At 46.5% G+C, this 15,152-nt stretch overlaps 1 protein-coding gene across 7 annotated transcripts in view; it reads right to left on the bottom strand.

The window, feature by feature from the left end:
* LOC106581811 (protein TANC1) overlaps window positions 1-15,152 on the bottom strand; it is a 188,425-nt gene that overhangs the window by 142,163 nt on the left and 31,110 nt on the right. For all 7 annotated transcript variants that reach the window (XM_014164166.2, XM_014164169.2, XM_045704457.1 and 4 more), the window contains exon 2: window positions 12,311-12,403. In XM_014164166.2, the coding sequence (XP_014019641.2) occupies window positions 12,311-12,371 (61 nt within the window). In that variant the 5' untranslated portion in view covers window positions 12,372-12,403. The remainder of the gene's footprint in view (window positions 1-12,310; window positions 12,404-15,152) is intronic.

The following is a 15,152-nucleotide window of genomic DNA, read 5'->3' as shown; positions in this document are numbered from 1 at the left end:
AGGTCTTGGAAATACTGTATCCCCCATGCTGGCCATACCAATTTCCTAAGTGCTTCTTCAAGACGTTCTCCTCTAAAAACCCATCTTGTCTCCTTATGGTTGCTGCTGTGCACCCTGCGACTGCACCTCCTAGCTTTTAAGAGGTTTTAACAGGAGAAAACCAGCGTATTTCCTCAAAGAGAATACCAATTAATCCAGACGAGTTTAATTTAACAACTATATAATCCACTGAGCTCCCGGTGCTTTGAGCTTCAAATCCATTAACGTCAGTGAGGCTTGCTGGCAATGTGACCTTTTAAAGAAAGTGTTCACATCAAAGCCCAGAGGCCAAAGCTAAGCGGTATCCCACTTCCGGAATGCCGGACCATAAAAAAGTGCATTTAGAAGGGATTAAAAAGGCCAATTCCACACAGCAGATTTGGAGGAGGTAGAGTAGGAGAAAAGAGGAGGAAGAAGGGCTGAATTAGCGAATGGTGTGTTTGTGGGCCCTGGCAATATGGGGTTCCTAGAGGCAGCCTAATGACTGCGGTCCGGTGTCTGGCACAGGGGCCAAGTTCTTCCCTGACTCCTTTTAAGTTGCCTCCAAGCCACAGCGTTATGAGGAACATATGCCCAGCTATCATGCAGGGGCTTTTCATCACACTCATTTCCATGACACATCTCCGTGGACTTTTGATGTGCTTTTGTGAAGCATTTATCACTATCATGCTCTTTACAGGGAAGGGGGATGCTTTGATTGTTTGCTGGTCTCTCAGTGTTTATTTATTTGTATTTATTTTATTTAACCTTTATTTAACTAGGCAAGTCAGATAAGAACAAATTCTTATTTACAATGACGGCCTACCCCGTCCAAACCCTCCCCTAACCCGGACGACGCTGGGCCAATTGTGCGCCGCCCTATGGGACTCCAGATCACGGCAGGTTGTGATACAGCCCGGGATCGAACCAGGGTCTGTAGAGATGCCTCTAGCACTGTGATGCAGTGCCTTAGACCGCTGCACCACTCGGGAGCCCATGTATACTGTACATAAGAGCAAACTGGTTAATGCTGTCTCAATGGTGGTTATCTTGATCCATCCACAACAGATACAAATACATTTGATGAGTCAAAGGAGAAAGAAATTAAATAAACTGTGTCAAACTATTTTGCCCTTGTTTAGGCAACGACCCCTTAAGCAAATCAGTTGTTGCCATTGTCAGTTGTTGCTCGATTTCTGAGGTCATAGCCAAGGCGAGGATGCGCAAAACAATTCCAAACACGGCAGCAAGCAATACTTTCAGTCATATCCAATTCCGTTATAAAACCTAATCTTTGTGCATAAATCCAACCTGAACTATGCCATGAGGATATGGTCAAATTTTGGCAAAGTAAGAGACATTTGACTGCACTGTATCAGACCAGACGGAAGATTTAAGCATTATTTCGTTGTCCAATACCATTTGGGAGTGTAATGAACTCTTTACTCACACCGAACAGAAGGTCCATTGAATATTTAATGTGCAATATGTTACAATTGATGCCCGGAGAGCATTAGATATTCGGCAGTCTACCCGATCTGATTAGCATGGCCGTCTCCAAGAGGACTACTTACTAACCTAATTTCAGGCTGTTTCAAGATGAGAGCTGACTTTACAAACAAATGGATCTCTTCCGGGGAAATGAACAAGTATCACGTTCATATTTGTAATTTCGCAGACACTCTAATCCAGAGCGATTTACAAGAGACATTTGAGGTAAGTGCCTTGCTCAAGTGCACAGATATACAGTTGAAGTCGGAAGATTACATACACCTTAGTCAAATACATTTAAACTCTGTTTTTGACAATTCCTGACATTTAATCCTAGTAAAAATGCCCTGTCTTAGTACAGTTTGGATCACCACTTTATTTTAAGAATGTGAAATGTCAGAATAATATTAGAGAGAATGATTTATTTCAGCTTTTATTTCTTTCATCACATTCCCAGTGGATCAGAAGTTTACATACACTCAATATTATTTGGTAGCATTGCCTTTAAATTGTTTAACTTGGGTCAAATGTTTCGGGTAGCCTTCCACATGCATCCCACAATAAGTTGGGTGAATTTTGGCCCATTCCTACTGACAGCGCTGGTGTAACTGAGTCAGGTTTGTAGGCCTCCTTGCTTGCACACACATTTTCAGTTCTGCCCACAAATGTTCTATAGGATTGAGGTCAGGGCTTTGTGATGGCCACTCCAATACCTTGACATTGTTGTCCTTAAGTCATTTTGCCACAACTTTGGAAGGATGCTTGGGGTCATTGTCCATTTGGAAGACCCATTTGCGACCAAGCTTTAACTTCCTGACTGATGTCTTGAGATGTTGCTTCAATTTATCCACGTAATTTTCCATCCTCATGATGCCATCTATTTTGTGAAGTGCACCAGTCCCTCCTGCAGCAAAGCACCCCCACAACATGATGCTGCCACCCCCGTGCTTCACGGCTGGGATGGTGTTCTTCGGCTTGCAAGCTTCCCCCTTTTTCCTCCAAACATAACGATGGTCATTATGGCCAAACAGTTCTATTTTTGTTTCATCAGACCAGAGGACATTTCTCCAAAAAGTACGATCTTTGTCCCCATGTGCAGTTGCAAACCGTAGTCGGGCGTTTTTATGGCGGTTTTGGAGCAGTGGCTTCTTCCTTGCTGAGCGGCCTTTCAGGTTATGTCGATATAGGACTCGTTTTACTGTGGATATAGATACTTTTGTACCCGTTTCCTCCAGCATCTTCACAAGTTCCTTTGCTGTTGTTCTGGGATTGATTTGCACTTTTTGCACCAAAGTACGTTCATCTCTAGGAGACAGAACGCGTCTCCTTCCTGAGCGGTATGACGGCTGCATGGTCCCATGATGTTTATACTTGCGTACTATTGTTTGTACAGATGAATGTGGTACCTTCAGGCGTTTGGAAACGGATGAACCAAGACTTGTGGAGGTCTACAATTTTTTTGGCTGATTTCTTTTGATTTTCCCATGATGTCAAGCAAAGAGGCACTGAGTTTGAAGGTAGGCCTTGAAATACATCCACAGGTACACCTCCAATTAACTCAAATGATGTCAATTAGCCTATCAGAAGCTTCTAAAGCCATGACATAATTTTCGGGAATTTTCCAAGCTGTTTAAAGGCACACTCAACTTAGTGTATATAAACTTCTGACCCACTGGAATTGTGATACAGTGAATTATAAGTGAAGTAATCTGTCTGTAAACAATTGTTGGAAAAAATTACTTGTGTCATGCACAAAGTAGATGTCCTTACCGACTTACCAAAACTATAGTTTGTTAACCTCTTACATCTAGACGTTCCGCTAGCGGAACACCTGCTCCAATATCCAATGATAGGTGTGGCGCGAATTACAAATTCCTCAAAAATCCAAAAACTTCCATTTTTCAAACATATGACTATTTTACACCATTTTAAAGACAAGACTCTCCTTTATCTAACCACACTGTCCGATTTCAAAAAGGCTTTACAGCGAAAGCAAAACATTAGATTATGTCAGCAGAGTACCCAGCCAGAAATAATCAGACACCCATTTTTCAAGCTAGCATATAATGTCACAAAAAACAAAACCACAGCTAAATGCAGCACTAACCTTTGATGATCTTCATCAGATGACACTTCTAGGACATTATGTTATACAATACATGCATGTTTTGTTCAATCAAGTTAATATTTATATCAAAAACCAGCTTTTTACATTAGCATGTGACTTTCAGAACTAGCATTCCCACTGAAAACTTCCGGTGAATTTACTAAATTACTCACGATAAACGTTGACAAAAAACATAACAATTATTTTAAGAATTATAGATACAGAACTCCTTTATGCAATCGAGGTGTCCGATTTTAAAATAGCTTTTCGGTGAAAGCACATTTTGCAATATTCTGAGTAGATAGCTCGCCATCACAGGCTAGCTATTTTGACACCCACCAAGTTTAGCCTTCACCAAACTCCGATTTACTATAATAAAAATTGGATTACCTTTGCTGTTCTTCGTCAGAATGCACTCCCGGGACTTCTACTTCAATAACAAATGTTGGTTTGGTTCCAAATAATCCATAGTTATATCCAAATAGCGGCGTTTTGTTGTGCGTTCAAGACACTATCCGAAGGGTGACGAAGGGTTACGCGCCCGACGCATTTCGTGACAAAAGATTTCAAAATATTCCATTACCGTACTTCGAAGCATGTCAAACGCTGTTTAAAATCAATTTTTATGCGATTTTCCTCGTAAAAAAAGCGATAATATTCCGACCGGGAGTCGTTGTTTTCGTTCAAAGACGAAAAAATAAAAACATCGTGTCGCCTCGTGCACGCGCCTCCAGTCTCATTGTTCTCTGATCGACCACTATCCAAATGCGCTACTGTTTTTCAGCCTGGGCCTGCAAAGGCATCATTCAGCGTTTTGCCGCCTTCTGAGAGCCTATGGGAGCCGTAGGAAGTGTCACGTTACAGCAGAGATCCTCAGTTTTCAATAAAGAGAGTGTAGAAGGCCAAGAAATGGTCAGAGAGGGCACTTCCTGTCAGGAATCTTCTCAGGTTTTGGCCTGCCAAATGAGTTCTGTTATACTCACAGACACCATTCAAACAGTTTTAGAAACTTTGGAGTGTTTTCTATCTAAAGCTAATAATTATATGCATATTCTAGTTTCTGGGAAGGAGTAATAATCAGATTAAATCGGGTACGTTTTTTTATCCGGCCGTGAAAATACTGCCCCCTAGCCATAGCAGGTTAACAAGAAATGTGTGGAGTGGTTGAAAAATGAGTTTTAATGATGCCAACCTAAGTGTATGTAAACTTCCGACTTCAACTGTATTTTTCACCTATAGTCAACTCGGGGATACAAACCAGTGACCTTTCCGTCACTGACCTAACGCCCTTAGTCACTAGGCTCCTTGCCAGTGACACAGTTTGTTATGCCACTTGAACATTTATTTACAAAGTCATAAAAGAAGGTTTAAAACCAAAGCCTTTTTGTTGCCACTCCTCACTCATTCCAATGAATGGCTTAGCCTAACTGACTATAAAACATTTGGCTAGGTAAAGCTAAATCATAAAAGGGCCAACAGAGCCAATTCTTGGTTAACTAATTGAGTCATTTGGATTTGGAATTCCTATGATAGGCAAATGAGGATGTAAATAGGCCTAAATGACCATCTAGCTGCTCCATCTCTAAAGACAGCAGATTGACCGAATGACCACTAATGACTGCCTAAAGCAAGGCTGAGGCAGCTCATCTGTCCTTCCCTGAATAATGGAGAAGAGTGGCTGACTTTTATTGTCCCAGCATGGGAAATGGAGAGAGACCTGCTTTTCTTTGATGGACAGCATCCAACTTTGTAAAGAGCTGGGAAAGGGTGAAGTAGTAGCCTTTTCCCGCCATTCACACCCTACTGCTGATCTACCGCAAGCGGTCCTGTGTGTTTTCGCCTCTGGTGGTGCCTGACTGGCTGACGCAGTGAAGGGCTCCATTGAAAACAACGCCTAGGCTTACTACATCGCTGTTCAAGATAGTAAACGTAACACGGATAGCATCATAGTAACATGAGGGGGAAACTACCGTACTGCTCTGTGATTCATTGCCATGCAGTTTAAGATCCCAAGTCAACGAAAGTGTGTTCAGATCAAGGGCCTGCAGTTACATTCCTCATACAGACCTGAACTGTGGTTTAGACTGTCATCTGGGGCGCTCACAGTGGAGGACAGACACTGCATCCCAAATGGCACCCTATTCCCTATACACTGCACTTTGGGCCCTGGTCAAAAGTAGTCCACTATATAGGTAATAGTGTTCCATTTGAGACGCAGTCTAAAGAGAAGGGGTGGGAGAGGGGTAGCCTGGTGCTGAAGGTAGGTAGCCAGTGTCTAGGCAAGCCAGACTCTGATCACTTTTGTTAACAGTGTGTCGACTGTTATATTAACAGAGGCAAGTCGCAGCCTGATCTAAAGATGAGCAAATTGACTCAAGATACTTAACTGCTGTACTGCTATACAGTACTTATTATGTTACTTATAACCGTCCCTTCCTATAGTAGTTGAGTCTAGACCAGACAACATAGCCTCGTGTTAGTCCTACATCATCTCTGTCTGTTTATGAAAAGATAGATCGTGGTCTATGTTCGCTAGAGGTGAGTCAGAAATGTATTAGCACTGCTGAGTGACTCACAGTCAAACTCATTCCCAGTCATAATGGAAAATCTAACAGGTTACATGGGAGAGCCAGAACAACACCTGCATCCTCATGGGGATGTCACACTGACAATAATAGTAGTGTCAAAGAGTATACCAGTTCAGAGTTCTCCAGGGTCATTCTGACTGCAATAATAAGGCCTTCCTGTGGGATAGGAGGTAGGCCTATCTATTCTAAAACAGTTAAATACCCTACCCTGTTCTCTAGTTCCACATCAGTTTAACAACATTTTCCATGTTGAAACAGAGACTGTGGTATGGGTTATTTATAGCCAATAAACACTTTTTATAAATACTGAAAACTTGGAGCCATGGTGCTTGTGTGTGTGTGTGTGTGTGTGTGTGTGTGTGTGTGTGTGTGTGTGTGTGTGTGTGTGTGTGTGTGTGTGTGTGTGTGTGTGTGTGTGTGTGTGTGTGTGTGTGTGTGTGTGTGTGTATACCCTGAGAGCACCAAGAAAATGACTCACTAAAGAAAAATGGTCAACGACAGTGACAGTGACACCAGTATATGACCATATATGTTCAAACTGCTTGCTTGCTACAAATGTTGGCTCAGATGATGACATTTTTGTAAACAGTGATGAAAGGCATGAGCCATATTTGTGTGCTTTCTTCTCAACTCTGTGTGCATATTTCTATCTCAGAACTTCAGGTTACAAATTTAACTCATTAGTACGTATCTGTATTTGTATGTATTATGAAACCCATTAGCAGCTACTCTTCCTGCACAGTAAAAAAGGGTGTGTAAAAATTACACTGTTGACTTATTTTAACCCAGGATGAGTATTTTCAACACTATGAGGAGTCAATGAGCACTAGTGTCAGGATTAAATCGGAGTGTAAAATTATACAGTCATTGCAGTGTAAATTCAACTCAATTCAGAGCAATTTTAACATAATTTTGAGTCAAATTAACTCTGAAAATGTGACACTACCTGTAGAGTAACTTTAACACAATGTAGACTGAGACCAAATGTTATCTGAAACAGTGTTTAATTCAACTCTATAGGAGTTAAATTAACACTTTTATTTTTACTGTGTGGGATCCAGCAGAATTAAGGTAAGGCAGGTATACAATTTTAAAAACATTACAATACATTCACAACAGATTTCACAACACATTAAGTGCGTGCCCTCAGGCCCCTACTCTAGAACCATATATCTACAACACAAATGTACGTGTGTGTGTATAGTGCGTATGTTATTGTGTGTGTACGCATGTGTATGTGCCTATGCTTGCATTGCTTCTGTCACGATTCCTACCGACGATGGCGCCCCCTCCTGCTCGGGTGGCACTCGGCGGTCGTCGTCACCGGCCTATTAGCTACCACCGATTCCCTTTTTGTTTTTCCCTTTTTTTATGTTGTCTCACCTGCCCTGAGTTAGTCAATTAAGAGGGCTATTTAGTTCAGCTGGCCCGCTCTCTATTGTGCGGGATTGTCCTTCTGTGTGTCGACTGAGGTTTGTTCGACTGTGCTTGTCGATTGTGTTTTTCCCTGTTGTTGGGAAACCTTTTATTTTGTACACGTGGTTTATTAAAATTACCACACAGTGTTCGCTGCTTCCTGCGCTTCTTTCCTCCACACCACAGACAAGCCGTTACAGAATCCCGCACCACAAAGAGCATGGAATCAGCGGGAGCAGCGGGCACTCCACTACCCTCGATGGAGGAACGTGTCCTACAAAATACATCGGTCCTGCATCGCATCGGATCCGCCATGGACCAGATGATGGAGAGGATGGACCGATGGGAGAGGAGTGGTATCCTCTCTCCACCTACACCCCCCCCCGATACAACCATCTCCTCCTCCTACGACGTCTGGCTCTGGCGCGCTTCGCCTGGCACTCCCGAGGGAGTATGATGGGACGGCGGCTGGGTGCAAGGGGTTTCTTCTCCAGTTAGAGTTGTACCTGGCCACCGTCAGACCTGCCCCTACAGGAGAGGAGAGCGTGAGTGCCCTCGTTTCCTGCCTGACGGGCCGAGCTCCTATGGAGGTAGGGGGGGCCGTGCCAAGGGGCACCGGAGGAGGTGGCTCCTCCTGCACCAGCTGTGGTCGGAGAGGACACACGGCCGACCGGTGCTGGAGGAGCCAGTCTGGGAGTCGAGAAGGCAGGCAGAACACTTCTCGGTCACCTCAGGTGAGTCAGCACCAGACTCGCCCAGAACCCCCTGTTGGTCATGTATTTTTGCCTGTTTCATTTTCAAAATTTTTTCCCTCTTCCCAGCATAGGGCGCTAGTCGATTCAGGCGCAGCTGGGAACTTTATGGACCGTGGACTTGCCATTAAGCTGGGCATTCCACGGGTGCCGATAGATCCCCCCCTTCCCCGTGCACTCCTTAGATAGCCGACCACTAGGGTCAGGGCTAGTCAGGGAGTCTACGGTGCCGCTGGACATGGTAACGCTGGGGAATCATAAGAAAAGCATTAACTTTTTTCTTATTGATTCACCTGCGTTTCCGGTGGTGCTGGGGGTCCCCTGGCTGGCTGGTCACAATCCCCTCATTTCATGGAAACAGGGGGTTCTCCAGGGGTGGTCGGAGGAGTGTTCAGGGAGGTGTCTAGGAGTTTCCATAGGTGCCACGTCGGTGGAGAGTCCAGACCAGGTGTCCACCGTGCGCATTCCCCCTGAATACGCCGATTTGGCGATCGCTTTTTGTAAAAAGAGAGCGACTAAATTACCACCTCATCGACAAGGGGATTGTGCGATAGATCTCCAGGTTAACGCTGCGCTTCCCAGGAGTCACGTGTACCCCTTGTCACAAGAGGAGACGGCGGCTATGGAGACATACGTCACGGAATCCTTGGGACAGGGGTACATTCGGCCCTCCATTTCACCCGCTTCCTCGAGTTTCTTTTTTGTGAAGAAAAAGGAGGGAGGTCTGCGTCCGTGCATTGATTATAGAGGTCTAAAAGCGATCACGGTGGGGTTTAGTTACCCACTACCTCTTATCGCTACGGCGGTGGAATCATTTCACGGAGCACAGTTCTTCACAAAATTGGATCTCAGGAGCGCGTATAACCTGGTGCGTATCAAGAAGGGAGATGGGTGGAAAACCGCCTTTAGTACCACATCAGGCCATTATGAGTACCTCGTCATGCCGTATGGGTTGAAAAATGCTCCAGCCGTCTTTCAATCCTTTGTTGACGAGATTCTCAGGGACCTGCACGGGCAGGGCGTGATTGTCTATATCGATGACATTCTGATAAATTCCGCCACCCGCTCCGCGCATGTGTCCCTGGTGCGCAAGGTGCTTGGTAGACTGCTGGAGCATGACCTATACGTTAAGGCTGAGAAGTGTGAGTTTTTCAAACGAGCCGTCTCCTTTCTGGGTTATCGCATTTCCACCACGGGGGTGGTGATGGCGTGTGACCGCGTTAAGGCCATGCGTAATTGGCCGACTCCAACCACGGTGAAGGAAGTGCAGCGGTTCTTGGGCTTTGCCAACTACTACCGGAGGTTTATCCGGGGGTTTGGCCAGGTAGCGGCTCCCATTACCTCACTGCTGAAGGGGGGGCCGGCGCGTTTGAGATGGTCGACGGAGGCGGACGGAGCCTTCAAGAAGTTGAAGACACTGTTCACCGACGCGCCCGTGTTGGCGCACCCGGACCCGTCTTTAGCGTTCGTAGTAGAGGTGGACGCATCCGAGACTGGGGTGGGTGCCGTGCTATCACAGCGCTCGGGTGCGCCACCGAAACTCCGCCCCTGCGCTTTCTTCTCAGGGAAGCTCAGTTCGGCGGAGCGTAACTACGATGTGGGGGACAGGGAGTTGCTAGCGGTAGTCAAAGCCTTGAGGGTGTGGCGACACTGGCTTGAGGGGGCTAAGCACCCCTTTCTCATCTGGACCGACCACCGAAACCTGGAGTACATCCGGGCAGCGAGGAGACTGAATCCACGTCAGGCAAGGTGGGCCATGTTCTTCGCCCTGTTTAGGTTCACCATCTCATATAGACCGGGTTCCCTTAATACTAAAGCCGACGCGCTGTCCCGTCTGTATGACACGGATGACCGACCCATCGATCCAACTCCCATCATTCCAGCATCTAGGCTGGTGGCACCAGTGGTGTGGGAGGTGGACGCGGACATCGAGCGGGCACTGGTGTTGGAACCTGCGCCTGCGCAGGTGCCCGTGGGGCGCATGTATGTGCCGCTCGATGTTCGCGATCGGTTGATTCGGTGGGCGCACACGCTACCTGCGGCGGGTCATCCTGGTGTAGAGAGGACAGTGCGGAGTCTAAGGGGGAAGTATTGGTGGCCCACCTTGGCTAAGGACGTGAGGTCATATGTCTCTTCCTGTTCGGTGTGTGCCCAGAGTAAGGCTCCTAGGCATTTACCGAGAGGGAAGTTACAGCCCCTCCCCGTTCCGCAACGGCCATGGTCGCACCTGTCTATCGACTTCCTGACAGATCTTCCCCCTCTCAGGGGAACACTGCGATTCTGGTGGTTGTGGATCGGTTTTCTAAGTCCTGCCGTCTCCTCCCCTTGCCCGGTCTCCCTACGGCCCTGCAGACTGCGGAGGCCCTATTTACCCACGTCTTCCGGCACTACGGGGTGCCGGAGGATATTGTCTCTGATCGGGGTTCCCAGTTCACATCCAGGGTCTGGAAGGCGTTTATGGAGCAGCTGGGGGTCTCGGTCAGTTTAACCTCCGGTTATCACCCCGAGAGCAATGGGCAGGCGGAGAGGGTGAACCAGGAGGTGGGCAGGTTCCTGAGGTCGTATTGCCGGGACCGGCCAGGGGAGTGGGCGAGGTATATTCCCTGGGCAGAGTTAGCCCAGAACTCACTTCGCCACTCCTCTACTAACATGTCACCCTTCCAGTGTGTGTTAGGGTACCAGCCGGTCCTGGCCCCATGGCACCAGAGCCAGACCGAGGCTCACTGAAGGAGGCCAGTGCTAGGCAGAAAAGGAGTGCTGACCGCCACCGCAGTGAGGCGCCGGTGTTCGCATCGGGTGACAGGGTCTGGCTCTCGACCCGGAACCTGTCCCTCCGCGTGCCCTGCCGGAAGCTGGGGCCGCAGTGTGTGGGGGCCTTCAAAGTCCTGAGGAGGATAAACGAGGTGTGTTATCGGTTGCAACTCCCTTCCTATTACCGTATTAACCCCTCGTTTCATGTGTCTCTCCTCAGGCCGGTGGTGGCTGGTCCCCTACAAGAAGATGAGGTACCGGAGGTCCCTCCACCCCCCCTGGACATCGGGGGGTCCCCGGCGTACAGCGTAAGGGCCATTCTGGACTCGAGATGCCGGGCGGGGGGCCTGCAGTACCTCGTGGACTGGGAGGGGTACGGTCCGGAGGAGAGGTGCTGGGTGCCGGCGGAGGACGTCTTGGACCCATCCATGTTGAAGGAGTTCCACCGCCTCCGTCCGGATCGCCCTGCGCCTCGTCCTCCGGGTCGGCCTCGAGGCCGGTGTCGGCGCGCTGCAGGAGCCGCACGTCAGGAGGGGGGTACTGTCACGATTCCTACCGACGATGGCGCCCCCTCCTGCTCGGGTGGCGCTCGGCGGTCGTCGTCACCGGCCTATTAGCTACCACCGATTCCCTTTTTGTTTTTCCCTTTTTTTATGTTGTCTCACCTGCCCTGAGTTAGTCAATTAAGAGGGCTATTTAGTTCAGCTGGCCCGCTCTCTATTGTGCGGGATTGTCCTTCTGTGTGTCGACTGAGGTTTGTTCGACTGTGCTTGTCGATTGTGTTTTTCCCTGTTGTTGGGAAACCTTTTATTTTGTACACGTGGTTTATTAAAATTACCACACAGTGTTCGCTGCTTCCTGCGCTTCTTTCCTCCACACCACAGACAAGCCGTTACAGCTTCACAGTCCCCACTGTTCCATAAAGAGTATTTTTATCTGTTTTTTAAAATCTAATTGTACAGTAAGCCTATTATGATAAACCCTTTGTATATCGCCAGCGAACTTCCAATCACATCCTTTGTCATTCTGTATAAAAAGTAGGACTAAACAATTAATAGATGCCCATTAAAACATCTAAATAATGGAGACAAGTTGCGGCAGGTCTGTGTGTGAAGGCAGCCTGAGGGTAACATGTTGTTTCACAATGGTCAAAGTGACCTTGCAGCAGTCAACCATACTCCACATACCTGGCTCCTTCTTGCTCCCCTTCCCTCCGTCTCTGTTCTTCTTCAGCACTGCCTTGAACATGATCCGATTCTTGGAATCCTCTCACTCTCCCCCTGCAAAAACACAACCATTTCGAGAGCAGGACAGGCAGAGAGTGAGTGAGTGAGTGAGTCAACAGAAACTTTACAAGCTGACGATAACGCAACCCGCATTTCATACCCTCCTCTCCTGACACTCCGCTGGGAGTTTTCCCACAGCGTTCCCAAGCCGGCAGGTCATCTCTAGAGGGCCGGCCGGGGAAAGAATGCTCTAATATTTAAACAGAACGGACAAGGTCTGCTCTCTTGCTATGCAGGAAAACAATCTGCCAGATTCTCCACATTCCACATCTAATTGATGCTACGTGGCTGAACTTGGGCCTTCACGCTCACTTTTCACAATATTTCTAAAGCTTGGATATTCGCTGACTCTTTAGAATCTTGAGTCAAGAGGCACATATGCTGGTAACTTGAAGTAGACCTAATTTAGCTAGGTACAAAGGCCTTGGTGAGTTGCATTTTTGTTATGCTATACAAACATCTATTACTGAGTAACTAACAGGAATGTTAGCCTACTGTTCTGGTTGGCCATTTTCTGGTTGACCATTTTCTCACCTGATACACAATGCAATGCAGCCCAAATTAGAGCCCAAACTATTAGCAACCATGATTATTGTCAACACCTCATAAATTGCTTTCCTTCACTCTTCACTTCCTAATAGCTGAATACATGCTGCTGAATTTGGCACTCTACTTATAGAACCAGCACATTATTCACCATGGAGACAGGGAACGGAGGCCCTGCCAATTAAGGGTGTCTTTTCGCACACAGGACACAGGCTACAAGGACCCAGAATGTGGGCCCTTAGTTGTAAGCTCCACTAAGACCTCCACTGGCTCCTGGAGCTGTGGAGGAAAAAACGATTGTTTTTCATTAGCATGGAGAGGTCTACCGAGACGCTTTGATCCAAGCCCTCAGATGAGGTGGTGTGCACTGGCCCTCTTTTGACTGACTGATGGGGGTGGATGAGTATCTAGTTTTTATTAGGATCCCCATTAGCTGTTACTGAAGCTACAGCTAGGCCTACTCTTCCTAGGGTCCTTCACAACAGACATAATAAATAATCCTTTTCATTCAATATTTTTTTTCCCAGGGCACAATGGGACTGCATTGTCCATCTGAAATCATATTGGGTAGGCATACACTGGGATTTGCTTAAATCTGTCTAGACGAACAAAATGGACAAGGCCAGATCACCAATACCAGAGACAAAGGATTGGTGAGGCCAAGGGGAGCGCGCACTCACCTTCAAACACTCATTCATGACCCTTGATTACTAATAAAGGTCCATCACTTACAGGCTAGACCCCACCCAGAGTAATGCACAGGGAGGTCTGTGCTAACCACATCCTGTTTGGAGACAATCGTACCACCCCCATCCAACTCACACCCAGCACCATAAACAACTTGAGAAGCACATGGGCTCTTGAAATGAAAGTGACAGCTGTAATCTACTGTGTCCCAAACTGCACCCTATACCATGTGGGCCCTGGTCAATAGAATTGCACTGAATAGGGTGACAATTGGGACGCAACCCTAGTCTTCACCTCCCAGTCTGGCAAAACAGCTTATGACATGTTACAAGACAGGCCATTAGAAAACATCTCCTGCTGTGATTACATTAGGGCCATTTCATTCACCTGCCCAGAGCTAAACCTGTTCACGGTGGATCTGAAAAGAATGTAGCTGGCCTAAATAGATCTGTACAGTATTAAAAAACACTTTCTCTAAAGCTCTATTCCAGTAAGGACTCTAGAGCCCTAGTTCTAGAACTCTATTCCAGTTCAGTAATGTGTTTAGGCCTATACACTGAGTATACAAAACATTAAGAACACCTGCTCTTTCCATGACATAGACTGACCAGGGGAAAGCTACACTCTTAGAAAAAAGAGTTCCAAAAGGTTTCTTCAGCTGTCCCCAGAGGAGAACCCTTTTTGGTTCCAGGTAGAACCCTTTTGGGTTCGAGGTAGAATCCTTTTGGGTTCTATGTAGAACCCTCTGTAGAAAGGGGGTTCTTATTTACAATGACGGCCTCCAATGGCCAAACCCAGATGACGCTGGGACTCCCAATCACGGCCGGTTGTGATACAGCCTGGATTTGAACCAGGGTGTCTGTTAGAGGTCGGCCGATTATGATTTTTCGACGCCGATACCGATGCCGCTTATTGGGGGGACAAAAAAAAGCCGATACCGATTAATCGGACGATTTTTTGATATATATTTGTAATAATGACAATTACAACAATACTGAATGGACACTTTTATTTTTACTTAATATAATACATCAATAAAAATCTATTTAGTCTCAAATAAATAATGAAACATGTTCAATTTGGTTTAAATAATGCAAAACCAAAATGTTGGAGAAGTAAAAGTGCAATATGTGCCATGTAAAAAAGCTAACGTTTAAGTTCCTTGCTCAGAACATGAGAACATATGAAAGCTGGTGGTTCCTTTGAACATGAGTCTTCAATATTCCCAGTTAAGAAGTTTTAGGTTGTAGTTATTATAGGAATTATAGGACTATTTCTCTCTATACCATTTGTATTTCATATACCTTTGACTATTGGATGTTCTTATAGGGACTATAGTATTGCCAGCCTAATCTCGGGAGTTGATAGGCTTGAAGTCATAAACAGCTCAGTGCTTCAAGCATTATGAAGAGCTGCTGGCAAACGCAGGAAAGTGCTGTTTGAATGAATGCTTAAGAGCCTGCTGCTGCCTACCACCGCTCAGTCAGACTGCTCTATCAAATATCAAATC

This window comes from Salmo salar, chromosome ssa21 (assembly GCF_905237065.1).
Source record: "Salmo salar chromosome ssa21, Ssal_v3.1, whole genome shotgun sequence".
Lineage (NCBI taxonomy): Eukaryota > Metazoa > Chordata > Actinopteri > Salmoniformes > Salmonidae > Salmo > Salmo salar.
This window is presented reverse-complemented; position numbering and strand designations above follow the sequence as displayed.